At 39.0% G+C, this 17,925-nt stretch overlaps 1 protein-coding gene across 1 annotated transcript in view; it reads right to left on the reverse strand.

Annotated features, from left to right (window-relative positions):
- CNTN5 (contactin 5) overlaps nucleotides 1-17,925 on the reverse strand; it is a 273,429-nt gene that overhangs the window by 189,712 nt on the left and 65,792 nt on the right. Inside the window, exon 4 of the mRNA XM_070943988.1 lies at nucleotides 1,896-2,099. Within this exon, the coding sequence (XP_070800089.1) occupies nucleotides 1,896-2,099 (204 nt within the window). The remainder of the gene's footprint in view (nucleotides 1-1,895; nucleotides 2,100-17,925) is intronic.

Here is a 17,925-nt window from a genome sequence, read left to right on the forward strand (position 1 = left end):
CTGAGTCACTGGACCACACCCCAGAGACTATATAAGAGAGTGTGGTGGCCATTTAAGACTCTGTGACGGACAAAAACTAACTCTGGCTAGTCACTTGAACAACGCTTAAAGCTGCCGAAGGTTTCTTGTTTGGAACTGGACTATTTATAAAATGTGTGTATTTCTGTTTATCTGGTGAAGGGATATTAAGTAAAAAGCACTTGGCAGTCGGTGCTCGTATTGCTGCCAAGTTTTTGATAACAAACTGTGCGTGCCAAGTGCTTCCTTTAACCCTCGGCTGGCTGTGTGTGTGTGTGTGTGTGTGTGTGTGAAGATGGGGACAGAACACAATACTGTGTGACATTCATATATTCTACCTATTTAGAACATAGAATCAAAGGCTGCAAGGTACTTCAGAGGTCTTCTAGTCCAAACCCTGCCCAGTGCAGAGACTTTATACCATCCAGGTCAAACAATTGTCCAGTTTATTTTTGAAAACCTCCAGTGATGGAGCACCCACAACTCTAGAAGGCAAGCTATTCCATTGATTAATTGTTCTCACGGTCAGAAAATTTCTCCTTACTTGTAGGTTGGATCTCTCTTTAATGAGCTTCCATCCATTACTTCCTGTCCTGCCCTCTAGTACTTTGGAAAATAAGTCAATTTCCTCTTCTCTGTGATAGCCCCTCAAATATTAGAAGACATGCTCTTTATCATGTTCCTTCTGATCCTTCTCTTCCATAGGCTAGACATGCCTAGCTCCTTCAGCCATTCATTTTACGATTTAATCTCCAGATCCCTTATTTATTTTTTACCCTTTTTATGCCCAGATAACTGCAGTTTTATAAAATACATTGTAAATATTAGAAAATACCATTTCCCGCTAAATTAGTTTCCATTCTGTTCTAATATCCAGAGGTGATTTCAACGGCACACATGGCATTTTTGGAGGCATCTTAAAGCAGCTTTTTTTTCCTGGGTTTCCACAATTGCCCACCATATAATACTAAAGAAAATATGTAATCTCTATAATGTGTTCCTGACTGGGCCTATAAGGACACCCATGCAAGATCTGACTCAAATGTTGGCTTTTTGAATCTGGATTTATGCACATCCCTGAAATTTAATGCTTATTCCTAAGCATTGGTGATAAATTGGACCAAAAGTCTGTCTAGTCCAGCATTCTGCAACACTCAATATTCAACAAAATACTGAACATATGGGAACTCACCAAAGGATATGAGTCTTTAACTCTTTCCTTAGTAACTGGTAATGAAAGATGCAGCTGTCAAAACTAATAGTTATTACTAATGTCCATGTAGGTTTCTACTTCCATTCTCAAAATTGCTTAAGTAAGTAACATTTTGCAATGCTACACAATTTTCCCATTTTGCTTGGAAATAGTCAAAATGATTGGCTTCTCATCTAAGAAGCTTGTTTAGTTTTAAGTGACTAGTGGGAAATGAACGAATTTACATTCTTTGCAGTTTTCTAGTCATAGCACTCTGAGAGTCATGGAGGCCAAGTAGTGGGTTTATCTGTAGCCTCAGAGTCACCCGAGTGCAAATGGGTGTGGAACCTTCCTGGTCTGTTTTATTTTATTTTATTTTATTTATTTTAATTTGATTTATATGCCGCTCTTCTCCGGAGACTCAGGGCGGCTTACAATGCGTTAAGGACTGGGTTGTAAACAGGAGATAGGTGGTGTCGTATCTCTCCCCATGTGTTGAAGGAGGATGGCCTCTTTGACTCGTCTTTCAAAGGAAACAAACCAAGACAGTCCAGTTGTCTTTTAGTTTAGTTGTCCTTTGGGACAATCATGACCTGGCTGATTGAGAATCTCCATAGAAAAACAGTCCTTATACTTCTACAAAACTTCCCCAATACATTTCAATTTTGAGAAACAGCTAACTTACCATCAGTTCGAAGTGTTAATGGAGTTGGAGGACTAAGGACCCTGGCGTTTGTCACTGTATTCTTCACGAGGCAGATATAACTCCCAACGTCTGATGGTTGCACCTTGGATATATAGAGGTTGCCTGTTTCCTGGGAGATGAAACGCCTGCTGTCTTCTGCCACAAAGGAGGGGAATGCGTTAAATACCCAGCTGTAGATGATCTCTGTAAAATAAAGAGCCAAATACTTTGAATCTCTTTGTGATAAAGCCACTGCACTCAAAAGAGCAAATTACATATGTTTGAAAAAGGGAACCTATTTAACTTCAGTACTTTTCTCCATGGACCAAGGCAGATGTTTATGGGATTATGGGACAGCTTTTTTTTTTTTTACAAAGACATGTGTTTATTTATCATTAGTATTTTCAATGAATTTGGAAAACATGCATGCTTAGCTGTGGGGAATTATTTTCAGCACATGTAGATATTTTTACGCTGAATAAGATCTCCAGTTGATTCCAGAATTCTACAGTCTGACTAAATGCCTGGTGTGGAGGAATCAAAACTTGACGATTAAAGATTAGTTATGGAGAAATGTATTACTAATCACTGAGCTATGCTGAATAGGAAGCAATAAAATATGCCAAATGCTTAAGAAGGAATTAGTATTAACATTGCATGGACTTTTGCTGAACAGCTCTTGGAAATATATTATACCGTATGTTAAATGCCATATGAAACCACCATATTTAATTTTACTTCCCGGAGATGACAGAAAAGCAAAACAAATCTCATATTTCCAGAACTTAAAGAAGGACTGAGCAATCTGCAGTCCTCTGGCCTCCTGAGATTATGTTATCAAGCTTGACTGGTGAAATTTCTCTCCCCCATCCTTATTTATTCTGAATAATTAAAACTAGGAATAAAAATGTGATACTTCTAAGAGGCAATTCCTTTATTCTTATTACCACCACTCCCCACCCCACCTAATATTGTTCTAAAATATTATTTTGGAAATTCAGTCACTTTGCCACCAAAAACTGGCAAAAGTTTATCATGGTAAAAGATAGGTATGGAAGAAGTTTACCTCCCATTTATAACTTTTAAAACCCCTCCCAAAAAATAGGGACAAGTGGCATCAAAAATTTCTCCTATCACTGTGGTTACCTGCAGCCCATCAGAAGTCAAGAGTCCAAACTAATAATATACCTTTTACTCAGTGGTGAAATCCAATTTTTTTTACTACCGGTTCTACTATGGTTCATGTGGCCATGGCTTGATGGGCGTGGCTTGGTGGGCACGGCAGGGGAAGGATAGTGCAAAATCCCCATTACCTCCCCACTCTGGGGCCAGCCAGAGGTGGTATTTGCCGGTTCTCCAAACTATTCAAAATTTCCGCTACCGGTTCTCCAAACTGCTCAAAATTTCCCCTACCAGTTCTCCAGAACCTGTCAGAACCTGCTGGATTTCACTCCTGCTTTTACTTCCAACATTAAAAAATATGGGAATGAAGCAAGCTGCCATGCACAATTACTCTTCATCTTGATTCTTGATGATAGTTCATTCAGCTTTCTGACTGTGCACAATAACTAACTTTGTACAGCTAAGTTTGTCCGACATACTGGGCCAAAATAGGTTGGCTAGTGATCAGAGACTCATGTGAACAAAGGCATAATTAATAAAAGCAGGGGAAAGTAATGTTGTCCTTTAGAATAAGTAGCCTAAGCAGTATTTCCCAACCTTGGCAAGTTTAAAACGGGCGACTTCAACTCCCAGGATTCTCCAGCCAGCTGTCCTCCCATTTTAAACTTGCTGAGATTGAGAAACACTGGAAAGAACGTCTAAAAAAACCCTCTCTGTCCATAGGCCGCCATAACAAGTCTCAATGATAGCAAGATGAGGACAAACACATCATACAATCATACAAATAGTATAACTAATATTTATGTAGTGAGTAGTATTATTTATTTATTTATTTATTTATTTATTTATTTATTTATTTATTTATTTATTTATTTATTTATTATACTTATATGCCGTCCTTCTCCCGAAGAACTTGAGGCGGCTCACAAAAATTAAAACGAAAAGCATACAGATCTACTAAATATGATCTATGAAAACCTCTTTATCACTCACATCTTCACTAAGTCTTGAACCAATCTGAACTATAAATGGAATAAAATAATATTAGGAGCTCTTAAAAAAAAAAATTAAAACGAAGAAAACAATAAAGATAACTACTAAAATAATCAATTAAAATCTCTCAATTAAAAATCGCCCATCAGATCAGCAAATTTGTTGGAAAAGCCATGTCTTCAGGTCACGGTGGAAAGAGCGGAGGTTGGGGGCCGTCCGGAGCCCCATGGGTAACCCATTCCAGAGGGTTGGTGCGTCCACAGAGAACACCAGAGAAAGAGTAGTAACTTATGTAGTAAATTAATCAGAAGCTTTTGTGGGTCCATGGGGTATGATTCTCTCTCTTTCTCTTTGTGTACAGTATGTGTGCGTGTCTCTGTGTGCCAGTGTGTTTATCAGCACAATAAAGCAACTTTTAATTTTAACTTTATTTTCTGACAAACACCAAGCTGAGATTTATTTACGGCTTGATAAAAATTAAAATTCCTCCCAAGCAAGTTCCCATCCCTCTCAATTCTACCTTAACCAGAAGTGTGAATCTGGCTAAGCATTTTGTACAATTACCTATTGTATATGTATGCAACTTGGAGAGTTGAGTAAATATAAAGGAGAGCTATTGATTGATTAATTATGTGCCATCAAATCCTTGTTGTCTCTCAGTGATCGCACAGATAGATCTATGTCTCATTGTACTGGCTAGGTGACCTTCTATCCCTGGCATTTTCTTTCCACAGCTGATTTCTTTCTTTTTTTAACATTCCCCTCAAAGTCATATGGGAAAGCTAGAATTGTTCTTTGTCATCCTCTTCAATTTCTTTTTTTTTTTCACTTTACTTTGTAAATATTACTCATGGTCTTCCCCAGCTTTTTCCTCATACCCATCAATTCAGCAGCTAACACTGCCTAGCATCCATTTTTACTTGAAGTTCATTAATTCATTTCTCCTGTTCTGTCTCCCAGAAGACTTTAACAGAATAACAGAGATGGAAGGGACCTTGGAGGTCTTCTACTCCAACCCCTGCTTAGGTAGGAGATCTATACCATTTCAGACAAATGGCTGTCCAATGTCTTCTTAAAAACCTCCAGTGTTGTGGTACCCACAAGATTGGGAGCAAGCTGTTCCACTGATTTCTAATTGTCAGGAAATTTCTCCTTAGTTCTAGGTTGGTTCTCTCCTTGATTACTTTCCATCCTTTGTTTCTTGACCTGCCTTCAGGTTCTTTGGAGAATAGGTTGATTCACTCTTCTTTGTGGCAGCCCTTTAGAATACTGCTATCATGTCACCCCAGCCCCTTCTTTTCATTAAACTAGACATACCCAGTTCCTGCACTTTCTCCTCCTTCTCACAGTGAAAAAAAATGAGAACCCATGCTCTCTCTCTCTTTCCTACATCCAGGATGATATGAGCTAAAAAGAACATGTATGGCTAAATGTATACATGCCAGGATGCTAGAGATCTGTAGCTGATTGTAGGCTGTTTCAGCTATTATTAGAATAGAATAGAATAGAATAGAATAGAATAGAATAGAATAGAATAGAATAGAATAGAATAGAATAGAATAGAATAGAATAGAATAGAATAGAATAGAATAACAGAGTTGGAAGTGACCTTGGAAGTCTTCTAGTCCAGCCCCCTGCTTAGGCAGGAAACCCTTACACCACTTCAGACAAATGGTTATCCAACATCTTCTTAAAAACTTCCAGTGTTGGAGCATTCACAACTTCTGGAGGCAAGTTGTTCCACTGATTAATTGTTCTAACTGTCTGGAAATTTCTCCTTAGTGCTAAATTGCTTCTCTCCTTCATTAATTTCCACCCATTGCTTCTTGTCCTACCCTCAGATGTTTTGGAGAATAGTTTGACTCCCTCTTCTTTGTGGCAGCCCTTGAGATATCGGAACACTGCTATCATGTCTCCCCTAGTCCTTCTTTTCATTAAACTAAACATACCCAGTTCCTGCAACCGTTCTTCATATATTTTAGCCGAGGAAATGATTAAATGATGTCATTGTAAATGTAAAGAAGGAACTTTTTATCATTTATAGTGGACATACAGAAGATTCTTAAAGTGAACATAAAGATAAAACCAAAGATTTTTCTTTTAGGTCTAATGGATAAAGAACTTAGAAATTTTTTTGGAACTTTAATGTTATACATGCTGACCGAAGGATACTGTGATTCCCACAATGGATGAATGGCTGCAAAAGTTGTTAGAGCTAGCAGAGATGGCTAAATTGACTACTTTGATTAAAGAAAAGAACACAATTAATTTTGTTTCTACTTGGAAAGCTTTTGGACTTGGTGCTTGAAGAGGAAAACAATGAAACTTTGATTTTAGATTTTGCTGATTAGATCGGTTTGGTGTTATAGAAATGGCTAGTATATACTATATACTGTAAAAATAAAAACTTGAGATTTCATGTTATGATCTTATTTTACTGCACCAAAAGGAGTTGAAAGTCAATGCTTTTTTTTTCTTTTCCCCCTCTACCCTACACTTATATCTCTTTCCCTTTTACTCCCCCTATTTTACCTTCATCTTTCTTTATAGTTTTGTATTTTATGCTTTGTTAAAATTAATGATTTTTTTGAATCGCAAATGATATCATCGATAACTGAAAATCATATATTAAGTACTTTCACAATGGATGTCATTTGTCATCGCTAGGATCCCCCCTCCACAAACCCCCCTTCAGGTAAATTAATATTCTCAAAACTATTAACAGCTCTTCAGGATTTGAAGCAGAAATCTTGTTTGGGACGACTGAATATTTCATTCAAGTCTAACATGTACCCCCATGCTGAATTAGAGGCCTACTTCTCTTAATTTTCTGCCTGCAATTCCTCACAGCTGCACTGGAAAAAACAATAAAAAAAGGAGAGAACTGATAAAGGCTGTTAAAGACTGTCTTTTTCTAGAGCTATCACAAAGGTTTCCAATCTATGTTTATATTCGTATTTTCCATTTCTATTATCTCATCCCCTCCTCCTGATGTTTCCAAGTTGCTGAACTTTTAACACCCGATATTAGCTCTCAGGCAGCCTCACTCCAGTTCCCTGACAGATTTGTCACTTCTGACTCTCTAAATATAAAAATGCCAAGGTTAGTTCTATAATAGAAAATCCACTGCTACTGTTCAAAAACACAAAATGTTTCGCTTGTCCAGCCTGGGATGGAGACATTAATTATCTGTAATGCAGTGGTGGGTTTCAATTTTTTTTACTACCGATTCTGTGGGTGTGGCTTGGTGGGCGTGACATTGCTTGGTGGGCATGGCTTGGTGGGCATGGCAGGGAAAGGATACTGTAAAATCTCCATTCCCAACCCACTCCAGGGGAAGGTTACTGCAAAATCCCCATTTTCTCCCAATCAGCTGGGACTTGGGAGGCAGAGAATTGATGGGGGTGGGGCCAGTCAGAATTTTTACTACCGGTTCTCCGAACTACTTAAAATTTCCGCTACCGGTTCTCCAGAACTGGTCAGAACCTGCTGAAACCCACCTCTGCTGTAATGGCCAGAAAAAATAACCTTGAGGAACAGGGGGTAGAGCTGCAACCAAGACAATGATCCGACAAGAGAAATCTGAATGGGGCAGAAATGTAATTTGAAGAAGATTTAACCCTCCCTAGTTTTCTTAAAGATAAAGACAGGGAGGACTTTTAAGATTCTGTTGCCAATAGCTTCATGGAGCAGAAGCTTCTTTTCTTTTTGTTTCAAGAAATATCCAGTTACTGTATAGACATATATTATATTTTGACAGCTATCTGCTAGATTTCTATCTCAAAGAGGTGTCAACAAATTAGCACAGATCACACAACTGTCTTCACCGAAAACCACAAATATACAGATGTCAGAAAGGAATCTTTAATGTGCAACTTATCTAGCATTTACCACAGTGTAATAAAAAAATGTAGGAGGTGGGGAAAAAATCCTGAACGGTAGAATTAATTGTAAACTGGGATCCTCATGGAATGCTATGATGGAGCCATTACCTCCCAGTTAACCTTGCTATTTACAACTTTGGGGTGTTGAAGTGATTAAGGCACCCTAGTGACGGCAGAGTTGGCAATTCATTTTATGAATAGCCTAACTCGTTTATTAAGATCCCTCCAGGAGTTCAGTATCCAATATCTCTGCAAAGATCAACTTTTCATAACATCATATCTCTTTGCATCTAGTCTTAGGATCTATTCATTTCTTCATGTCTAGAAGGACCCCTGACTTCCTTAGGAATAAGTTCCAGTGTTCTACTGTGAAATATTTTTGATGTGACTCCCGCTCCCTCCCCATGATGAATTCTCATTTTTCTCCTCCTTTTGATAACAAACAAATAAATAAATAAATTGGGAGGTCCATTTTTATTCCTTGAAAACTGTTATTTGATCTCTCTCTCTCTTTCTCTCTTTCAGAGAATCTTATAAGGAGCCATCAGATCATTTCCCATGCTATTCTATAATATCTAATATGAGTTTGCCAGGTTAGTCTCATGAAAATCTGATAAAAAGATGGATCATGAATTTTTGAAACACTGGAGGAGGAAGAGGAGGAGGAGGAGGAAATTGTTCATCAAATGGTTAGGATGCATCAACCTAACCAGTGATGCCACATCAGGTTGAATGAATCAGAGATGCCACATACTGTTTGCTTTGCATTAGCAAAAGCCTTGTGTTAGCGGGGTCCTAAAATTAAGATAAAACTGTTTTGAATAAAACGTTTTATTCTGAATTTATATGTGTTGCATGGCAATGACATGGAATGGCACACAAAATACAAAAGTAAAGATTCAAACTTCATGATTATTATGCCACATGCAAGCGATCCTTGAAGTTGATTTTGTCTAATATTGAAATTATTTGTTATTAACCATTGAGGAGAATTCTATGGATCATGTGGTAGACCTGAAGTAGCAAAACTTAAAATGTAAACGCATGAAACAATAGTTATCTCCAATCCCTGCAGGCATATCTTTGAAAATTCTGCATAATATATTTGAAGTTGCTTATTTCTTTGAAGACGGCATTCTCTTTCAACCTTCTTCAGATGATTATGGGTTTATTTACACATGTATGCACATCACCACTTGATGTCATCCTTGGATCATCCAACACCGAAAGACTATAGGATGTGAGAAATGAAATTATTTATCTTATTTGGGTGATATGAAAACTCTTTATGGTTTATGATCTATGATATCTGTTCCATTCTACTATATGCAGACTATATTTTAACTGATCTTATGTGAACAAGGGAATATTGACCAAGTTAGTCATTCATTACATATATGTGAAGGAGGTGTAAGTATTCATCAAAATTCAAAATTCACTTCAGCCCAAAATCTACATATTCAAGTCAGCTTTCCTTAAGTATTTATGTTAAATAGCTATATGAAAAAAAAAGTCCTCTAATCATAATCAAATCATCCTCAAATATTGAGAAGGCAATTTGGATTTTTCTCTCTGATATCTATATTTAGTGAAAACTTCCTTTCTCCTCAGGCAGTTTGTAAATAATTTTGCTCTGCAACTTATTAAGGTATTCCTTAATAGAAGAGAAGGTATTTAAGAAGGTATTTTAAGAAGTAAAATATTCTGTAATTTAAGAAGTAAAAAATTCTGTAATTTAAAAAGGTATTCTTAAAAGTTCAGATTGATGAATGGCATCATTTAATTCTTCCATTCAACATTAGTTCTAAAATAAGTTTCTGAATTTGTCTTTCATTTTTTAAAAAAAGCTGGCTTAATTCTATCTGTAGACTGGTCTTATAAGGAAGCAAATATGATCATTTTAAGCACCTTAATACTCTCATAGGAAACCGAAGAAGTTCTGGTAGAAGAACTGAAGAGCAGATCAGGAAATAAAAATCCAACCTGTGCCAGACAGATGATGCGTTTGTCTTAGATTTGCAGTTTAGATATACTACCCGAATTCCAACCTGAACTTGAACACCCAAGTTTTGGCCAAAGCAGTAGTGTTGTAGAACTTTCTGAAGTTCTACAGCAGGGGTGTCAAACTCGATTTCATTGAGGACTGCATCAGGATTTTGTTTGACCTTGGGGGGCCAGGTTGGGCGTGGCCAGGGTAGGTGTGGCTGATTCGACATAACTCATGTTGGGGCACCTGTGGTGGTCTGAGTGCTCTGCCAGCGAAAATGGGCTCCTGAGCTCTGTTTTCAGCTGGGACGGAATCCTACAACCCTCTGCCAGCGAAAACGGAGCTCGGGAGAGCCACATGCAACCCTCCTGAGCTCCGTTTTCACAGGCAGAGGCACTGTGGGCCAGCCCTTTGCTTCATTCTAGGTTGGCCCCGTGGGCCAGATCTAAGAACCCCATGGTCTGGATCCAGCCCCCGGGCCTTGAGTTTGACACCCCTATTCTACAGTGGTGAAGTTCTGAAGTTCTACAGTGATCAAATTCTATAGTTGTATAGTGAAGATTCAGTCAAAGAACCCCATCAAAGCTGCTTGAGGAAACAAGGAGTCCCTTATTTTGTAGAGCAAGGAGAGTTAGCAAATTACTCCAGTTTCCTCTGTTTTCAGACACTCCTCGGCATCCTCACAATATGTGGCACTTAAGAGTTGAAGTTGAGACTTTGAAGTAAGGGGAAGTGCCTTTTCTGGAGCAAATCACAATGCTTCTTTGCCTCAACAACAACAACAAAAATCATGCAGACTTTCTGCATTTCCCACTGCCGGGAGTTTGATCCTTAACCAGCTCAAGGTTGGCTTAGTCGTTGATTTTTGGGGATGATATGCTGACTCTGTAAACTGCTTAGAGAGGGCTCTAAAGCACCGTGAAGACGTTTATAAGTCTAAGTGGTATTGCTATCAACAGCTGCTTAGCTTACCAATGGAAATTCTGGGCTTGGTTGCGGTTGTACCAGTGGTGGTATTCAGCTGGTTCTATCTGGTTCGGGCAAACCGGTAGCAGTGGCTGCGGGAGGCTCCGCCCACCCACCCGGATATCATCACATCCTGTTTTTGTCACTCTGCACATGCGGAAGGCCCTGCGCATGTGTACACTCACATTTGTGAACCGGTAGCGAAGGTAAGTGAATATCACCTCTGGGTTGTACCTGTTGTCAGGTTTCAATATCGTCTCAAATAAAATAAATTGCATTTCCAAACAGATAGTCTTTGAAGAAATCTTTCATTTTATTAAGCACGACAATCTGCCCCCGATCGTGGCGTAGCCAACTCTGACTTCCTGACCCCAAACCCTCCCTTTCCGTTCCCCAAATCTCTGCGTCTCATTGGCCTTCTTCCAATCACTCTCCCCATATCTACTACCTAAGCTCCCAGGAATGTCCCCCTCCCTCTCATCTCCTAGGGGATATTATCTTCAAGGAAAATAAGTAGGTGAAATGTCAAGCATCCTCTTGCCAGCTGCCCCCTCTTCTCCTTCTTATGTCAGCACTAGAGTAAATGCAGGTTGAAGTGCTGACATCTGTACTGTATAGTCTCACAACAAGATCAGCTCCTTCCCACTGATATCAGAACTGGCTGCAATGTCAAAGGCCTTTAGTTTTCTTTCGGAAGCATTGGAGTATAAAGATCTGCTGAAATTTGAAAAGTGATCGATCAGCTGTATAATGGAAGGGAGAAGTATACATAAACCCTTGTCCACCACCACACCTCAAACTACAGTACAATGAATTAGAAGCCCAGCTCTTTTTGATGCAAACTGTAGATTACCTTTATGAAAAACATTTATTTTTCTGAGTCTGAAAAACTTCAGTATGCACTTCACATTCAGAAACCAGGGAGACACGTACAGTAGAAGTTAAAGGATAGCATTTTTTCTTATGCCCCATATATCCATATTCCTCCCTTCTGTGTACAGTAAATGGTATGTTTTCACATACAGCTTATTATCAATGTTCATTAATCTCCATGCAAGTCTTTAATGAAAGCAATTTATTTGTTGCGCTGGAATATTCCACATAGGAGGAGGTGATACCATCTATTTATTATTACCTAGAAATGAAATTGCTTCCTTTTGAGCTCTTCGTTGTTCTTGATCTATCACATACATACCTGCCCAAATAAAACCACAAACTGTGACTTTGCCTTTATTCAAGTTTAATTACTGTGATAAATCTTTGGAATTTCTTTCTCTCTTGCTGCTTTGCACAGAGCTACCAAAGATGAGTTAACGTAGTAGATTCGTGACAAAAGCTGATCCTGCACTTATAAACGGAATGGCTTTGTGGCTATCACAGAATGCCTCCCTCTCCCCATTTGCTATTCTAGTTCAAATGATAGTAAACAGAGAATCCGTAAATCTAGGGGGAGGGGGGCACATTTCTTTCAGCTGGAAAAAGATTGAAAATGGGAAAAAACAAAATACTATCAACCTCATGAGTTTTGGTAACCCTAAGGGTGTAGGATAAATATTTTAACAAGAATGAACGCAATCCTAGATGCCACATTTTTATGTAATGTGGTTGAAAGAGCTGAATATATTCAACCTGCAGAGATAAGGTATAAATGGACACCATATAACAGTGATGGCGAACCTATGGCATGCGTGCCTGGGGTGGCATGCAGCTGCCTCTCTGCGGCCACGTGAGCAATCGCCCCAGCTCAGCTCCGCCGCGCATGCGCACATGCCTCCCACCAGCCAGCTGGTCTTCGGGTCTCTGCCATGCATGCGTGGGGGGCAGGCTGCATGCGGGGGGGCTGCACACACATGCATAGTGGGTGTATGCAGGGGGCATGTGGGGGGGCCATGTGGTATGCATGGGGGGGTGCGCATGCATTGTATTTTGGGGGTTCGCACGCACACTTTGGGCACTCGGTCTGGAAAAGCCATCACTGCCATATAACATTAAGAAGGTTTTGACAGTGGAAAAAGCTGCTTTGAAAGCCAGGGAGCATTCATGTACTAGAGGTATTTAGGTCACATTTCCCAAGTCTGGTTTCTCTGCCTCTTTAAATATCTGCCTCTCTACAGTAAAGTTTTACCACTTCTCATGCAGATCTCTCATGAAACATCAAAAATTAAGCCTTCTGGAAACTGCTGAATGAAAAGTCCATAGCCATATACAGTAAGTAGCCTTTCATTTGTGGAATAAAATTTTTCTCCTTGTCTCCTCTCCCTCTCAATATGTTCTAGGTGTCCCTTCCTGAATCATTAGGGCAGTGGTTAAGGGGAAAGGATTTGCAGAAGCAAGATAAATTACCAGTCTTCTGACAGAACTTGTTCTGATGGATAGAACAGAACAGAATTCTTTATTAGCCAAATGTGATTGGACACACAAGGGATTTGTCTCTGGTGCATATGCTCTCAGTGTACATACAAACAGAGTGATAGGTCATAGACTATAAATCATAAGATACAATCATAAATCATAAGATACAAACAACAATTGATATATCATGATATATCAATAGGAGAAGGTAGAAGGAAAGATGAGAGGTGAGAAAGATGAGAAGATGACAAGGATAATAGCAATATAGCCTACTACATGGACAAATATGCCCTATGATGGTGTCCTGAGGAGATAAGTTTAAATAGATTATGTCCTCTCCAGGGGGAAAATAATACTGTGTGTGTTTTTAATATTGTTTTTTTCCCTTGAGCTTGTTTGGAGGTTCTAGCAGGGGAGCGCAGCTATCGTATACCCTTGACCGAAGATCAGTACACTCCTTCTGTCTGGGATAGTTGTCCTCTTCCACTGAGCGTACAGCTTTGGGAGGGACACACATGGAGCGGTGAGGGAGGAAGGGGACACCCGTCTAGCCAGCCAGATCAGCCGAATCAACCCTGGTGATCAATGGGGTGACAGATGTCGCAGCCAAATCACCCTCATATCCTGCTGGAAATGTAAAAAAGCACAAGGTACCTTTTTTCATGTATGGTGGCTTTGCCCAGGAATAAAAAACTACTGGATTAAAATACAAAAATGGTTAAATGAAATTACACATTGCCAAATAGAATTGAAGCCTGAACTGTTTCTTCTGGGGATCATTAAGGGAAAATATCCTAAAAAGATTAAATATTTGATCATTCATATTATTACAGTGGCAAGAATTGTACTCGCACAAGCCTGGAAAATGTCCAACACATCGACAAATTGTGTAATAATCCGGAAAATTTTTGAGTGTGCAGAAATGGACAAACTTACTATAGAATTAAATAACAAGGAAGACTTGGAATATTACTCAACCTGGGAAAACTGGTATTCTAATGGATAGAAAATAAAAATAGGAAATATAAATATATAGATCAAAATAAGACATAAATTGTGTTTACATGTATTTGATCAAGAAGGAATATCTGAGAATATATGAATAGAGTTAAGATTTGTGTACTGTTGGAATGACGTTGAATTGCCCAACTATCATGGACATATTTTTGTTACAGATGTATTTGTATTAGTATTTTAATATTTTAAATTTTAATAAAGGTTTTTTGAAAATAAAAAAAAATTAATATCGTTTCCCCCCCCCCAGTGGTATATAAATAGTTGTATGTTGCCATTGATAATAGCAAAGGATCTCACATTTGTATAGTAAGCTGGACTTGAGCCACTCTTTTGTCCTTCAACAAATGGCTGAATATGAAAACAAAGCTGCCCTCACTGAAGATTATTCTGCAGAGCACACAGAGTAGTTAACCAGATCAGCAAAAGACTAAATGGCAGCACTCAGATAAATATACTGTGCTTGATTAATATTAACCTTCACACCTTGTCGGGTGTGTGCTTGTGTTAGTGTGCTGTATGCTGTCAGCCAGCCAGCCAGCCAGCTGGGTTAGCTTAATATGTAATAATTCAGTAAGCAAGTTAAATATGCTGTAGGCAGTGTAAGATACGAGAAAGCTGGACATTCAGTGTCTCAAGTGCCCTTCAATTACAGAACACTTCCAATTAATGAAAAGCTGGGCCCTAAAACTTGAAATATTTTTTGGGGAAACTTTTTTCTGAGTGGAGAGGTGTGTGAGACAATTAAAATAATTGGGAACACAGGTAGGAAAGTCAGACAACCCAATTTATCAAAAGTTAATCAGCTGCCTAATGATGCCAATATTTCTGTTTAGCCATGTGTTAGACTAATAAATCACTATCAGCCTCACTCTTATCCACTTATTATTCATACAGTTCCTTGCCGAGCAAAATCTGACTTTCTCACCTGATCTTACATATATATAAAACGCAGCTGAGTCTCTGTTATCCTATATATCATGGGGTGCTACTGGGAAACCAGCAGCCTGCTCCCATTTATCTTCCTCTTGTCAAATAATTGTTATTTAGTGATAATGCATAGCCATCTGTTGTCTTATTTGGAGTCCAAGGCTGCATCCCCTGATTACATTTCCTCTTCAAGCTCTCAGCTACAGCAGCTAATATTTGATGTTCACTTTCTAGGAATACACTTTCAGCAAAAGAGAGGACGCATCACCACTGCTTCCTTTTAATTTACTTACTTTTTACACATAGTATCCTGAGATATCTTAAATAATCAATAGTAGTATGGAATTTGTCTCTTCACGGGCAGCCTGATAAATTTTCACAACTCTATTCAGTTTAATGATAGGTAAAGGTAAAAGTTCCCCTTGCACATATGTGCTAGTCATTCCTGACTCTAGGGGGCGGTGCTCATCTCCGTTTCAAAGCCGAGGAGCCAGCACTATCCGAAGACGCCTCTGTGGTCATGTGGCCGGCATGACTAAATGCCAAAGGCGCACGGAGCGCTGTTACCTTCCCACCAAAGGTGGTCCCTATTTTTCTACTTGCATTTTTTACGTACTTTCGAACTGCTAGGTTGGCAGAAGCTGGGACAAGTAACAGGAGCTGACCCCATTACATGGCACTAGGGATTCGAACCACTGAACTGCCAACCTTTCGATCAACAAGCTCAGCATCTTAGCCCTGAGCCATCGCGTCCCCTAAGTTTAATGATACAGTGCTATAATCAAACAGTCTAGAACCAGTTGTACATTCACAAATATGGGATGTCAATTTGCTAGATATGCCACGTAAAGGTGGAGTCCCAAGGGTTGATAGCCAGGAATCTTGAATAGGAAACAGTGTGTCAGAGTTCCGACACAGTGTTACTAATACCTGTAAGATATTGAGGGAAGAAGGAATGGCCTTGACGGACAGGCGGAAGTACTGCTACCAAGGAGATGGTTAGATAAAAGGGCCCAGAATCCAGGATAAGAATATAATGTTTGTCTTAGACAAGCCCAATTCTAGTTCACATGTAGATAAAAGGACACAGAAAGAAAGCACATTCAGGCTTAACAAGATTATGTTACTACAGTTTTACAATAAGAGTAGTACTGACACAGTATTGGTTCCCTGGTCTGAAACATTTTGAAGGGCTGACACAAGGTGAAGGAATTCAAACGATTTTCAAGGCTGAAAGTTCTGCTAGAGCAGGGGTGTCAAACTCACAGCCCATGGACCAGATGCGTCATGTGCTGGCCCTGCCCCCGCCCGGTTTAGTGAAGGAGAAAAAAGTCCCGATACGTCTCACGTGATGCCACCGTGACGACGCAAGTTTGACACCCCTATGCTAGACGGTCAACATCAGCAAGATGGTAGATGGAGCATCAGATATCAGTACAACATGGATATTCATAAGGGATGGGCCTTATATTGCAGAGTGGTGCAGTAGCCTAGAGGTGGAGCTCTCACCTCACAATCAGGAGGCTGTGAGTTCGATCCTAGGTAGAGGCTGATATTTCTCTCTCTGGGCACAATGAGAATATATCTGCTGAAAATAATTCTGCATTGGTGACAGGAAGGGCATTCAGCCAGTAAACACTCAGCTCCATTCAGTTGCCTAGACTCCACCCTGCAAGGGATTATGGGGTCATTAAATGAAAATGATGATGATGGGGTTTATATTGCAACCACCATCTTGCTCATTTTGCCTCTTCACATGGGCTTTCTGCTGAAACTCCCCAATTACAAAAATGTGCATTCAATCATCTGGTCTTTACTGAGGCATTGGCTTTAATTGCAATTACAAATGATAATCAACTTAGTGAGGTAAGATATTTGTGTTCCCACCTAGAGTCATCAAAATAATTGGTATGCTTATTTGCAAGAAAATTCTAGAAGTGGTGGGATATCTGCCAAAATCCTCATGCAGTAGTGTAAGAACTTTGCTAACCTCGAAAGTGATTAGTTTGCTAATGAGCAGCTCAGAAATTAATATTCACAATGCTTGGAGATCTGAGGGTAGAAATAGACAAACTATCAGCACTGGAAGATCCATAATTATCATATTGATGAGAGTAACCCACATTGTCCAAAGGGAAAAAAATGGGGACAACTGAAATAAGACACATATTGAAGAATGGTGAAGCAGCTGTGGGATGATGGAAGTATGCACAGTCCTTCAGTTTTTAACTGGAAAATTCATATAAATTCATAGCAATGCAACCTTCACACCTATTCAGTTGTCATCACAGATTCATTTTCTCCAAGTTGAACTTTTTTCCATTTTTTTCCCTAGTTAAAGCTTAATAATCTCCATTTCACTAGACTGGAGTCAGTTATAAAGATACTATCAGGAATGAGGAATGGGTTGGAATTAATAAGCTGATATCTATAATAATAATAATAATAATAATAATAATAATAATAATAATAATAATAATAATAATAATAATAATAATAATTATTATTATTATTATTATTATTATTTTATTTCTATACCGCCCTTCTCCCGAAGGACTCAGGGCAGTGTACAGCCAATTTAAAAACACAGGACACAACAATGATTAAAAATTAAAATAATTAAATAAATTTGGCCGATTTAAAACCCCAAAAATTAAAATACCCCAATTTAAAATTATTATATTGATAGCCCTGCCTGGCGGAACAACAGGGTCTTCAGTGCGCAGCGAAACACCCGGAGGTCGGAGATCTTACGTATTTCCAGGGGCAGTTCATTCCACAG

This window comes from Pituophis catenifer, unplaced genomic scaffold (genome assembly GCF_029215685.1).
Source record: "Pituophis catenifer annectens isolate HBS135680 unplaced genomic scaffold, rPitCat1.0.hap2 SCAF_4, whole genome shotgun sequence".
Classification (NCBI taxonomy): domain Eukaryota; kingdom Metazoa; phylum Chordata; class Lepidosauria; order Squamata; family Colubridae; genus Pituophis; species Pituophis catenifer.